General features: G+C 38.0%; 1 protein-coding gene across 1 annotated transcript in view; it reads left to right on the plus strand.

The window, feature by feature from the left end:
- Nucleotides 1-12,459, plus strand: part of LOC113886907 (NF-kappa-B-activating protein) — a 19,345-nt gene continuing 6,886 nt past the window's right edge. Inside the window, exons 1-8 of the mRNA XM_027533568.1 lie at nt 1-807; nt 3,405-3,485; nt 5,465-5,535; nt 5,841-5,981; nt 7,750-7,813; nt 9,207-9,316; nt 9,413-9,488; nt 10,549-10,698. Coding sequence (XP_027389369.1) covers nt 422-807; nt 3,405-3,485; nt 5,465-5,535; nt 5,841-5,981; nt 7,750-7,813; nt 9,207-9,316; nt 9,413-9,488; nt 10,549-10,698 — 1,079 coding nt within the window. The 5' untranslated portion in view covers nt 1-421. The remainder of the gene's footprint in view (nt 808-3,404; nt 3,486-5,464; nt 5,536-5,840; nt 5,982-7,749; nt 7,814-9,206; nt 9,317-9,412; nt 9,489-10,548; nt 10,699-12,459) is intronic.

Genomic DNA, 12,459 nt, shown 5'->3' on the forward strand with positions numbered 1-12,459 from the left:
AGACATACAATTGTTTATTTACTTACTTAGTTACACAGTACTTATTGTTCATACAGTTGTTTAGTGACACGTATCCTGTGGTCTGTCGTCCTTCCCTTTAAGTCTTTCAAGTCAACGATGAAAAAAGTACAGTCTCATGTAGAGCTTAGAATTGAGCAGCCTCATTCGGAACCCGAAGGATGAGGGAACCTTGTTGCCCCACCGGCTTCCTTACAAGAGTACACACATCCCGTCCCTGAGTCAGTAGGACCGCCTAGGTCTGGGGAAGGAATTTGCCGACGTACCCGGAACTGTTTCCAAGGTTTCCTCGGGTTCTGGCGGTGATAAGCCTGCCGGTCCTGGGAGCCAAGGCAACGGAGAATTTTTCCGGGCTCGCGCGAGCGCCCCCTTCACCCACGGATTCAGGGACCCAGCAATAGCGATGGCTCCGGTGTCTGGCTCCCGCAGCCCGGAGTGGGAGGCCTCGAGCTCCGGGGGGAAGCGTCGCAGTTCTTCGAAGAGCCCTAAGCCTAGCAAATCCTCTCGCTCCCCGCGCGGCCGCCGCTCGCGCTCGCGCTCTTGCTCTCGGTCCGGGGACCGGAATGGCCTCAGCCATCAGCTGAGTGGCCCCAGCCAAGGCTCCCGAAACCAGTCCTACCGTTCGCGCTCGCGGTCACGCTCTCGAGAGCGGCCCTCCGCACCGCGCGGCGCCCCTTTCGCTTCTGCCTCCTCGTCCGCCTATTATGGCGGCTACTCACGCCCCTACGGGAGCGACAAGCCGTGGCCTAGCCTCCTGGACAAGGAGAGGGAGGAGAGCTTGCGGCAGAAGTGAGTGAGACGAACGCACTTTCTTTCGCAAGCCCACCAGCCTTTAGAGTCCGATTTATCGTTCATTCCGCACCCGACTATTCGCATTTCGCTCTCTCTCCCTGACTTGGCGCGCGTTTTCATCCCTTCCTTCAGTCCACCCACGATGACGCCTTATTCATCCCTTTCCATCGTTAGGTTTTTCGCTCATCCTTCGGCCCCTTCATCTAATGCCTTGGTCTCCTTCCCGCTACCCCTTCCAGCCTCCTGGCTTGTTGCGGGCATGGTCAAGAGCCTCGGACCTGCGGGAATTACAGCATTTACTTGGTTGTGTCGTTGTCATTAGTGATCACGTTTTCATTCCCCAGTAGACTGAGCCCTTGGAAGAGCCCAGATTATTGATCACAAAATTTACAGTGCGGAGCACTTTGTAGGTGCGCAGCCATTGCTTGTTGAATGATCAAACAGGTTTGAGACAATAGGATAAGTGAGTGGAGTTGTTTTGTAGTGACTTGGGAAAGGTTGAGATACAAGGTTTAAATTGGAGGGGAGGAGAACCTCTGAAACAAGATGTTTGACTAAATGTAGGAAAAAATGATCTGCTAAACTATAAGATTGGACTACATTGAGAAAGATCTTAAGCGGTCTCAATCTTGACCATGAAAAATGAGGTCAGATTGACATCAGATCTCGTTTAATGACAGTGAGTATTGGAGAGGAAAATGAATAAGGAGAAAGGAAAAGAATTATAATTACTGTTTTGTAAGCTTTAATTTTTTTACTTAAAAAAATCGAAGTATAGTAGATATACAGTGTTTTTAAGTAACTGGTGTACAATAATATAGTGATTCACTATTTTTAAAGGTTACACTTCATTTATAGCAGTTATGTGCTTTGTAATTCTTAATATCTAATGCTTATTGAGTGTTAAATTGTGTGTCAGACACTGTACTGATCATACTGTATGTGTTTAAAAGTACAAGAAATTAAAAAGTGTAGCAGGCATTGAGGGGCAGGTTAAGGTTTCAACAATTGGGAGATAGCTTGAATCTTTTTCTTCCAAAAGTGGGAAGCACTAAAGTCTAGTAATTAAGAGGACAGGCTCCAGAATCAGACTGCCTGAGTCTGAAGCCCTCCTTTGTTACTTAATACTTGTGTGACCTTGGGCAAGTTACTTAACCTCTCTTAGTTTGATTTCTTCACCATGTAAAAGGGAAAAATTAGTACAAAAGCTTTTTAGAGATGTAATGATTTAGTGCCTGGAACACAATAAATTGCCCTTAAGTGTTAGCTGTTAGTATTTTGTGCATGGGAACAGAAACAGTAAAAACAGTCCTAAGATAGATTGGAGACTGACTTCTCCAAATTAAAATTTCCAGAAAGTTACCCCCAGGCTGTGTCCATCAAAAAGCATCCAGTTTCCATACTAGACATTCCTCACCAATAGATGTCAGAATTCCTTGGATGAAATTTGCATTTGTACATTTAGAGGATAAATAATTTTAAAGTATCCACGAAGTTGGGTGGCAGGAGGGATAAGAACTTTACTGTTTGGTCTTTTTAGCCTGTCAAGCATTCTTCATCCTGTATGTATGTATTCAAAGTTTAGCTATAAGTATGTCCTCTATTAGATTTTGTGTTACTTCAAGTAGGAAACCTGAGTCTAACTCTGCACAATTGTACCTTTTCCCCTGAATAAGGAAGAAAAAAATCATTTGTTTTAAAAAATCAAAAAGGATTTTATTTCTTCAGTAAGGTTCTTTTTTTAAACAAGTGGAGTCACAGCAGCTGACGTTTAAAGAAGTAAACCTTAGTTTTTGTTGTGTATTGTTTGTGTGTTTATAAGGAATATCAAAAATTAAGAGAAGAAATCACAAACATAAAATAATTTTGTCTTCCAAGGATAGAGAATTTACTCCTTTTTGAAAAAAATAATTAGGGGAAAAACAGAAAACAAACACTATATCTCATTAAGTAAAGTTTTGTCAAAACTTTTCTTTTACTTTCAGAGGTCCCTTTATTTTCTACTTCTAATGCTTCATTTTTATTTTCTTCATTAATTCCTGACTTTTTGAAAACGAAGGTTTGACCTTGTCAGAAGTAGAGAATTCTCTTTACTTTCATAAGGATACATAAACAAATGAAGTTATTTCCAAATGTAAGACCATTTTTGTCACATATTGCAGAAGATGAAATGAGCAGTTGGGAGCTGTGTGATGCATGTACTGGAAATGACACACTGGACAGCCTCCCAGGCTGAATCTTGGCCAGGCCTATCGGGCTGTCTGTAGTTTGTACTATTTGGTAGAACATCAGATACATCAGAACATTAGATCCTAATATTGAGTTAGATCCTAATGTTGAGTTTACTTTAAAAAAAAAATTTGTCCACCTCTTGTGGCATGCAGGATCTTAGTACCTGAACCTGGGATCAAATCTGTATCACCTGCAGTGGTAGCACAGTGTCTTAACCACTGGACTGGCAGGGAAGTTCTTGAGTTTAAACCAAGTTATTATTAGTTTAAAGTTTAAAATGTAGAGGGAAAACAGGACTTAAGTAGACCCCTTTGAATCTTATAATACATTTAGGAAACAGTTTACCTGCCTATCTCTTCTAGGAGACTAAGTGAGAGAGAGAGGATTGGAGAATTGGGAGCTCCTGAAGTGTGGGGACTTTCTCCAAAGAATCCAGAACCAGAGTAAGTGATTAAAAAATGCATCTTTTATATGGCAGAAACCAACACAATATTGTAAAGCAATTATCCTTCAATTAATAAAAATAAAATTTAAATATATATATATTTTTTTTTAAATGCAACATTTGTTTAAATCCAGAGTCTATGGTCAAAATTTTTGTTAAGTGAAGAACCTTAACTATAGCTCTTTTTTTCCCTCTTTCTTGTGATTTATGCTATTCTGTGCCTTGAGTTTTAAAAACATTAAACATACCTTAGGATTAAAACATGCTCCTGGTGGATTTTAGCATGCTAATTGTTCTCTTTAAATTGTAATTCATGGGATGCTAATTTCTTATTCATAAAAGGGTTCAGTGTTGAAACAAACACATTTATATTATTTTGAATTATTTTTTCTCAATCCAGTAACTGATTAAATGTCAGACATTAACATTACAAAAAGTTTTTAAAAATGAATATACTGAGTCTGTTTAGTTTCCTGTATTCAGTATTATTAAAGGCCTAATGCTTTTTCCTTTTCCTTATTTTTTTTTTTCCTCTGTGTTGTTGTTCAGTCATGTCCAACTCTTTGCGACCCTATGGACTGCGGCTTTTCTCTTTGGTGCCATTCAGAAGTTGCATCTACCCTTTGCTCTATTTCTGTGTTTTCTTTAGAGTTGAGACAAGGTGCTTGACAGGTAAACCTGTAATTTGCGACAGGGTGATAAAGCATTATTATCTGAAAGTTCTTTTTTCTTCTTAAAAAATTGTTATTTTTTCCCACCCCCTATAATTTTTTGAGATATATTTGACATACAATATTAGTTTCAGGCATGTTATAACATGATGATTCAATATTTGTATATATTGCAAAATGATCACCATAGTAAGTCTAGTTAGCATCCATCACCATGTATAGTTATAAAAAGTTTTTTCTTGTGATGGGAACTTCTAAGATTTACTTTCTTACCAACTGTCAGATATGCAATACAGCATTATGAACTGCAGTCGCCGTGCTGTGCATCACATCCCCATGGCTTACTTCTTTTATAACTGGAAGTTTGTACTTCTGGATCCCCACCATGTGTTTTACCCATGCCCTGCCCCCACCTTCTGCGCTCTGGCAGCCATCACTCTGTTCTCTGTATCTGTGGTGTGGTGGTTTTTCATTTTTTAGATTTCACATATAAGTGAGATCATGTGTTATCTTTCTCTGTTTGACATTTCATTTAGCAAATGCCCTCACAGGCTGTCCATGTTGTTGAAAATGGCAAGCTTCATTCTTTTTTAAAGATAAATAATATTCTGCTGTGGGGTATGCGTGTGTGTTTCTCATAGTTCCTTTATCCATTCATACATTCATGGATATTTGGTTGTTTTAACATTTTGGCTATTGTAAGTAATGCTGCAGTGAGCATGAGAGTCCAGATATCTCTTTGAGATATTGATTTCAGTTCCGTCAGATACATATCCAGAAATGAGATTGTTAGGTGATACGAAGTTCAATTTTTAATTTCTTGAAGAACCTCCATTCTGGAATCTATAATAGCTGTACCATTTTATATTCTCACTAACAGAGTGTAAGTGTTACCTCTTTTCCATATCCTCAGCAACAGTTGTTATCTTTTGTCTTTTTGATAGTATTCATCCAAACAAGTGTGAAGTGATATCTCATTGTGGTTTTGATTTGCATTTCCCCAATGATTAATGATGTTGAACATCTCTTCATTACCTATTGGCCATCTGTGTGTCTTCTTTGAAAAAAATGTCTATTCAGATCCTCTGCCTATTTGTAAAATCACATTATTTTGGGGGTTTTGGGTTTTTCTTTTTTTAATATTAATCTCTTCTCGGATATGATTTGCAAATGGTGTCTCTCATTCAGTCCATGCTGCAGTCCCCAGTTGCAAAGAGTCAGACACAACTGAGTGACTGAACAACAACATTCAGTAGGTTGCCTTTAACACTCTTCTGATTCTTATTACCATTTTCTTTAAATTCAGCTCTGATGAACATACACCAGTAGAGGATGAAGAGCCAAAGAAAAGCACCAGTTCAGCTTCTACTTCAGAAGGTATTTTTTTAATTGAGAGCTTTTTTATTGAGAAATTTTTTAAAATACATTTATAAATAGTTGAACATTAGACTTTACTTTTACTCAAATTGCCTGTCATCATTTCCTTTTCAGTATTTCAAATACGATAAAATCGATACTCAGAAATACTTCTGATGCTTGTATATGTATGGCTGAGTCCCTTCTCTGTCACCTGAAACTATCACAGCGTTGTCAGTTGGCTATACCCCAGTACAAAAGAAGGTTTTAAAAAAATTTAAAAAGAAGTACTTCTTTAGAAGTAATTTTATTTGTTTTTTATGTAGAAGAAAAGAAGAAGAAGAAGAAGTCTAGTCATTCAAAAGAAAGATCCAAGAAAAGGAGGAAGAAAAAATCATCTAAAAGAAAACACAAGAAGTATTCTGATGATAGTGACAGCGACTCTGATTCTGACACAGACTCCAGTGGTAAGAAAGCCAATATCATTCTGCCCGCCTTGCTTCAAAACTAGTTTTACTTCTTAAAGTTTATTTTACTTTTATTTATTTTTGGCTGTGCTGGATCTTCGTTCCTCCATGGGGGCTTTCTCTAGTTGTGGCAAGTGGAGGCTATTGTTCATTGCGATGCACACGCTTCTCATTGCAGCGGCTTCTCTTGTTGTGGGGCTCAGGCTCTAGAGTGTGCAGGCTCAGTGGTTGTGGCGCATGGACTTAGTTGTGTTCCCTAGCACGTGGGATTTTCCCGGACCAGGGATTGAACCTTTTCCCCCTGCATTGGCAGGCAGATTCTTAACCACTGGACCGCCAAGGAAGTCCAAAGCTTTTGCTAGAAAAAGGTTCTTTAAAATAATAATAACCCAGAGTTTTGAACATGCACTGACTTTGTGTCGGGCACCCTGCTAAGTGCCTGATAGGCATTATTGCTGTTTAATCCACACAGTCACTGTCAGACACATCTTAGAGTTGGGGAGACAGAGGACCCGAGCAGATTATAAGTCTGCTCATACCCAAGGTCACACAGTTGGGATTCGGAGCTAAGCGGTGTGACTCCAGAGTGGTTGTGTGTAGCTGCACAAGGCGTGTGGCACCGAACCAAGTTGGGGTCAGTCTTTGAGACATGTGGTGCCAAACCAGGCCATAGGGGGCTGCATCATCCCAGTGGAGCATCTCTTTTGTGAGATTCTCACACTCAGCAGTCAGCTTTGTGTGATTTTCAGAGGCATAACATAGGGGACCCTTCAGGCCAGCAGTTGATTTCTAGAAGACACTTCCTGTGGGGCTGCATCACAACAAAGCCGTCTTTTGGTGCCCTCCCATGGCTGGTGATTGACAGAGGGTGCCTCCTCTGAGGACACATTTCTGTGGATTTCTCATCACAGGTACTCTGTCACTCTCCTGCAGCGTCCTGTGTGGCCTGAGAGTGACTTTCATCTCCACATATTGCACGTCCTTTCTCCTGACTCTGCCATGTAGTACAGAATCTGGCTGCCTACAGTGCCAGTCTCTCCTTGCATGTGGCTTGGCCTACTCACTGCATGGATGGACGTGTATTACTTTTGTAATAAAGCTGACTTTAGAAAGAACTAGCTTAAGAGTCACCTGTTCACGGTCAACCATTCCTCACCCACCCTCTCCAAACCAGCCTGATGGTGAGACTCCTCTGTGCGCCCAGAACACCGCCCCCCACTTCCCTGTCACTCGGATTCTACTGACCCCCTTTCCTCTGTCTCCTCCACTAGACTGAGCTCCTGGAAATCATCCCCCCAAACACAAACATCATGAAGACACTCAAACATCCAGAAAAGTGAAGGGAGTAGTGTCATTAATGCCATATACAGTGCTCGTCACTCAGGTGTACCATCTGTTAGCATTTTGACATGTTTGCTTCAAATATGGATTTTTTTGTTGTTGAGATATTCAAGGTAAATTAAAATATCACACTGCCACCCTAAATATCTTTGTGTACATCTTTAAACAATAAGGACATTTTCCTATCTAATCACAATACTATTATCTCATGCAATCAAGTTAATAATAATACCCTATAGAACCAAATGCTTAGTGCAACTTTAATTTCTATGTCCCTCATTCCTTGCACATTTCCTAAGAATAAATGTTTGAATGAATTAAATCCTCTGTAACAACAAATAGAAGAGTTATAAGGTATTTATCTACTCAGAAGTATTAAGGTTTTAGAGTTAAAAATTTTTTAATTATAATATGCTTTAATTTGCAGATGAAGATACAAAAAGGAGAGCAAAGAAAGCCAAGAAAAAGGAAAAGAAGAAGAAACACAGATCGTCAGTTTTTTCTTTAATTTTTATTATGGAAAATTTTAAAAATATGTACAATTGTATAAAATAGTATAATGGACTTCTATTAACTATCACTCAGCTTGAACAATTATCAACTTATTGACAGTCTCTGCTGTCCACCCCCACTGTTACTTTGAAACCAGTCCCAGATATCATTTCATCCATAAAACTGCAAGTTTCTCTAAAAGATAGGCATTCTTAAAAAAAAAAAAAAAAGTACAGTACTATTAATCCACATAAAATATTTAATAATAATTCTTCATTCAGGTCTCAGCAGTTTTTCAAATAGTTTCCTCAAATTAGAATCTAAACAATGTACATGAATTGTGATTGGTTGGTAGGTCTTTTCCATCTTTTTAAATAGATAGCTTTCCCTTCCCTTTTTGTTCCTGCAGTTTAGTTGTAGAGGAAACAATATCATTTGCCCTGGAGAGTTTCCTACAGTGTGGATTTTGCTGGTTGTATTCTTACGGTATCCTTTTAACATGCTTTCTGTCCTTTATATTTCCTGTAGATTGATAGATAGTTAGGTCTAGACACTTCATAAGGTTCAGATTTGAGTTTTTGGTAGGAATACTTCATAAGTAGTACTGTGTACTTCCAGCAGGAGGCAGATAATATCTGGGCATCTCTTTTTGTCATATTAACCTGTATCAATAGTCTTTGTTGAGGTCCCTTACTTCATTAGGGATTGCAAAATGATTCTTCATTTATTAGGTAAAATAATTCTATATGAGAAGCCTACCCTCATTAACTATTTGGTTACCCTGAAGTTTAGGAAGGGTGGAATAATTGCTTACTTGTTTTATGAGTTTTCAAAATAATGAGTTGAGGTTTTTTGAGGTTTTTATCATCATGAGCCCAAGGATTCAAACATATATGATGTTTTTTAATCCATTATACTGAAAATTACTGATGTTCAAATTGATAAGAGCTGTTTTCTTAAACTGCTTTATTTCTGCTATCTTTGTACAACATGAGAACTATGTTTTATTGTTCCCTTGAAAGTGAAAGTGTTTTTTGCTCAGTCTTATCTGACTCTTTGCGACCACATGGACTGTAGCTCACCAGGCTCCTCTGTCCATGGAATTCTCCAGGCAAGTCTACTGGATTGGGTTGCCATTCCCTTCTCCAGGGGATCGTCCCAACCCAGGAATCGAACCTGGGTCTCCTGCATTGCAGGCAGATTCTTTACTGTCTGAGCCAGCTTATGGTGAAATAAATAAGTTAAATTTTTTAATACAAATTCTTCTCTAACACATTTGAATAAGCTGAGCATCCAAATCATTTCAATCAGTCTTTCGCTGCCTTGAAAAAGTAAGATGCCCTTTAACCTGGGAATATTAAATCAATTTATATCAAATTATAATCAATGCAGGAAGAAATATAAGAAAAAGAAGTCTAAGAAGAGCAGAAAAGATTCCAGTGACTCAAGTTCTAAAGAGTCCCAAGAAGAGTTTCTGGAGAATCCCTGGAAGGATCGATCAAGTAGGTTCTTCTGATAGAGTGACTTCAGAACAGATAAAACACTGAATTAACTGATTAGTCAAAATGTGAATATGTTTCTGAATATCTTTCCTGCAGAGCCTGAAGAGCCCTCAGATTTGATTGGCCCAGAGGCTCCCAAAACACTTGCCTCTCAAGATGATAAACCTCTAAAGTAAGTAGGAGCATGTTTATAATCTCTGAAGTGCCTTCCCAAAAGTATGGTCCTAACTTACTCTTCCAAGTATATCTTTCACTACTCCCTTATTTAGACCCAAAGTTTCTGTGCACTTTCACCTTCTTCCTCCAACATGGCTTCCCTTCTTTTCCCAGTCCTGGTTTCTTCGTTAACCCCAATTCCTTCCTGTTAAAATCCTTAACATTTCTCAAAGCCCTTTTCAAAAGGAGGGGCATGTGCTGATTCCCAATACCTTCCCTCTACAGGTAGGTGTGATTCCTACCCCTCTTTAATTCTTCAGTACTCACAGCATTTTCTTTTGTGCATTGTAATATATATTCTACATTGTATTAGTGTTATATCCTTATTAATGTATAAATTCCACAAGAACAGAGATTATTTTTACTGCATATTACAAGCTTTGAGTTTAATAGATATGAAGAATTTAGTGAATTGAATGAAGGGGTGGTAGTTTTTGTTTTTTGTTTTAAAATTTTTTTCTTCAAGTGTACTAGGTCTTAGTTGTGGGATTTGGGGTTTAGTTCCCTGACCAGGGATCAAACCCAGGCCCCCTGCACTGGGAACATGGAGTCTTAGCTACTGGACCACCAGGGAAGTCCCAGGATGGCAGTTTTCAAAGTCCCCTTGAATGAAAGTTAATAGAGAACTGTTACTGTATAGCATTATTATTGGCCATAAGTTTTAAAAATATGTTAATTTGAGATATATTATTTCTCTGCTTTGTATTTAAAGGGAAAAGGAATTCACTGGAGGCAGAAGCAATAAAGACAACAGCTGTAGGGAAAATTGATCCATAATTGTAAACCATGAATATATGCTCACTAACATCAGTCCTTTTATTCTTCCAAAGTATCTCTGCATTTCTGGGTTAGTAATATAGGTCACAGTGCAGTGTTCCCTAATTAAATTAAGGTAGTTTACATTAGGCTTCCCAGCATGCTGCCCAGTAACTGTTATTCCTACTGTTTTCTGAGAGAAATGATTTTTGTGCTTTCTTTTATAATGAACCCTTTCTTAATTCTATATTACTTTGTAGCTATGGCCATGCTCTGTTACCCGGTGAAGGTGCAGCTATGGCTGAATATGTAAAAGCTGGAAAACGTATCCCACGAAGAGGTGAAATTGGCTTGACAAGTGAAGAAATTGCATCATTTGAATGTTCAGGTTATGTAATGAGTGGTAGCAGGTATGTTCATTAAGTGCCCATTTCTAACGAAAAGTAGAGTATAAATGTTGGTTTTTTATTGGTTTTATTGGTATAAATATAGTTGTCTAAAATTCCAGGTAGGTATGCAACTCAGTTGTATCTCCAGCGTCAAAGAATTAGTCTTTCCAGTGTTGTTTTCTCATTCATAGTTTGATACAGATAGTTTATTTTCTGGAGGAGATAGTTAAATTTGGTTACTTATCAGTGCCGCATGAGCAATGTGGCATTCTGGTAGTTAAAAAAGCATTTTCATAAGACAGTAAAAGTTTCTGAGTTTGCCTGTAGTTCTCTGTGGAGAACATGGACTCTCTAGTCCTCTGGATACTGAGAATGAAGAGTGAAAAAAGATATGACAGAGGTCAGTTTCAGTGTGAGAAAAGGAATATAAAATGGGGAAGAAAAAGCAAAATACCAGGAAGAACAAGGAGAGTGAACTAATAGGGTTTCAATACCAAGATCAAGCTGAATTTTAAAACTTCATAAACTTTTAAAAGTGGGCAAATATTTGCAGGACCCCTGAAGCATCTTCAGAATCTTGGAATTCTGAGGACTGACATTTGAAAACATTATATCTAAGAACCAATAAGACAAGAAAAAGAAATGAGAGGCACAAAAATTGGAACAAAGGATATAATACTGTCACTTTTTGTGAGTGATAGAAAATCCTAAGAAATCCTCAGATGAATTATAAATAACAGGAATGTTTAACAAATGGTTAGATATAAAGTTAATACACAAAAATCAATTGCATTTCTGTGTACCAGCAACAAACAACTAGAAAATATAATTAAATGAAAGGAAAACATTTATAACAGTATCATCAGAGAATATGAAGGACTTAGGAGTAAATCTTAACAAAAGAAGTCTAAGATCTTTATAGGAAAAACTATAAAACACTGAGACATTTAAGAAGACCTAAATAAATGGAGAGATACCATGTTCATGAATAGGAAGGCAATACTGTAGAGTTATCAGTTCTTGCAAAATTAAAATGTTAGACTAAAGGGCCAACAGTAGCCATCTCATTTCTGAAGAAGAGCAGGAAGGTGATTTTTCCTACTGATATGAGGGTTTATTATGAAGCTTGCAGCACTTCACAAAGAGTGGGGAAACAAATGAACTGTTCAGTGGAATAAAATAGAGAGCCTGGTAGAGTTAATTCATGTATGGAACTTCATTACATGAAAGAGCTGCTTTCTCCAATCAGTGGGGAAAGAAGGAACTAGGCAGTAAATGGAGCAGGAAGAAAGTGGTCACCTGTATGGAGAAAAATGAAAGTAGAACCCTTTATCACTATATTTAAAAGTCAGTGCAGGTAGATTATGGACTTAAATGTCAAAAACAACTTCATTACTCTTAGTATAGAATATGAACAGATATCTATTAGATCTTGGGGTGGGGAAGTATTTCTTAAAGAAGACCAAAAAATGCACCAACCACACAATAATATATTGATAACTTTACCTGAGATAAAAGCAACAACTTTTGTTCATCAGAACATCTTAAAATAAGTGAAAAGACAAGTTCCAAGCTGGGATAAGATCTTGTAATACACACAACTGATAAAGAGTCAGTACAGAGAGTATTTAAAGAATTTCTGTAAACAAAAGGAAAGTGAGAAAATTACACAAACAGGCATTTGTCAGAATAAAAAAATATATGGCTACACATAAAAAGATGTTCATGATCTTGTTCAGATCATGAACTCCTTATTGCCAAATTCAGACTTAAATTGAAGAA

The sequence above is a fragment of the Bos indicus x Bos taurus genome, chromosome X (genome assembly GCF_003369695.1).
Source record: "Bos indicus x Bos taurus breed Angus x Brahman F1 hybrid chromosome X, Bos_hybrid_MaternalHap_v2.0, whole genome shotgun sequence".
Taxonomy (NCBI): domain Eukaryota; kingdom Metazoa; phylum Chordata; class Mammalia; order Artiodactyla; family Bovidae; genus Bos; species Bos indicus x Bos taurus.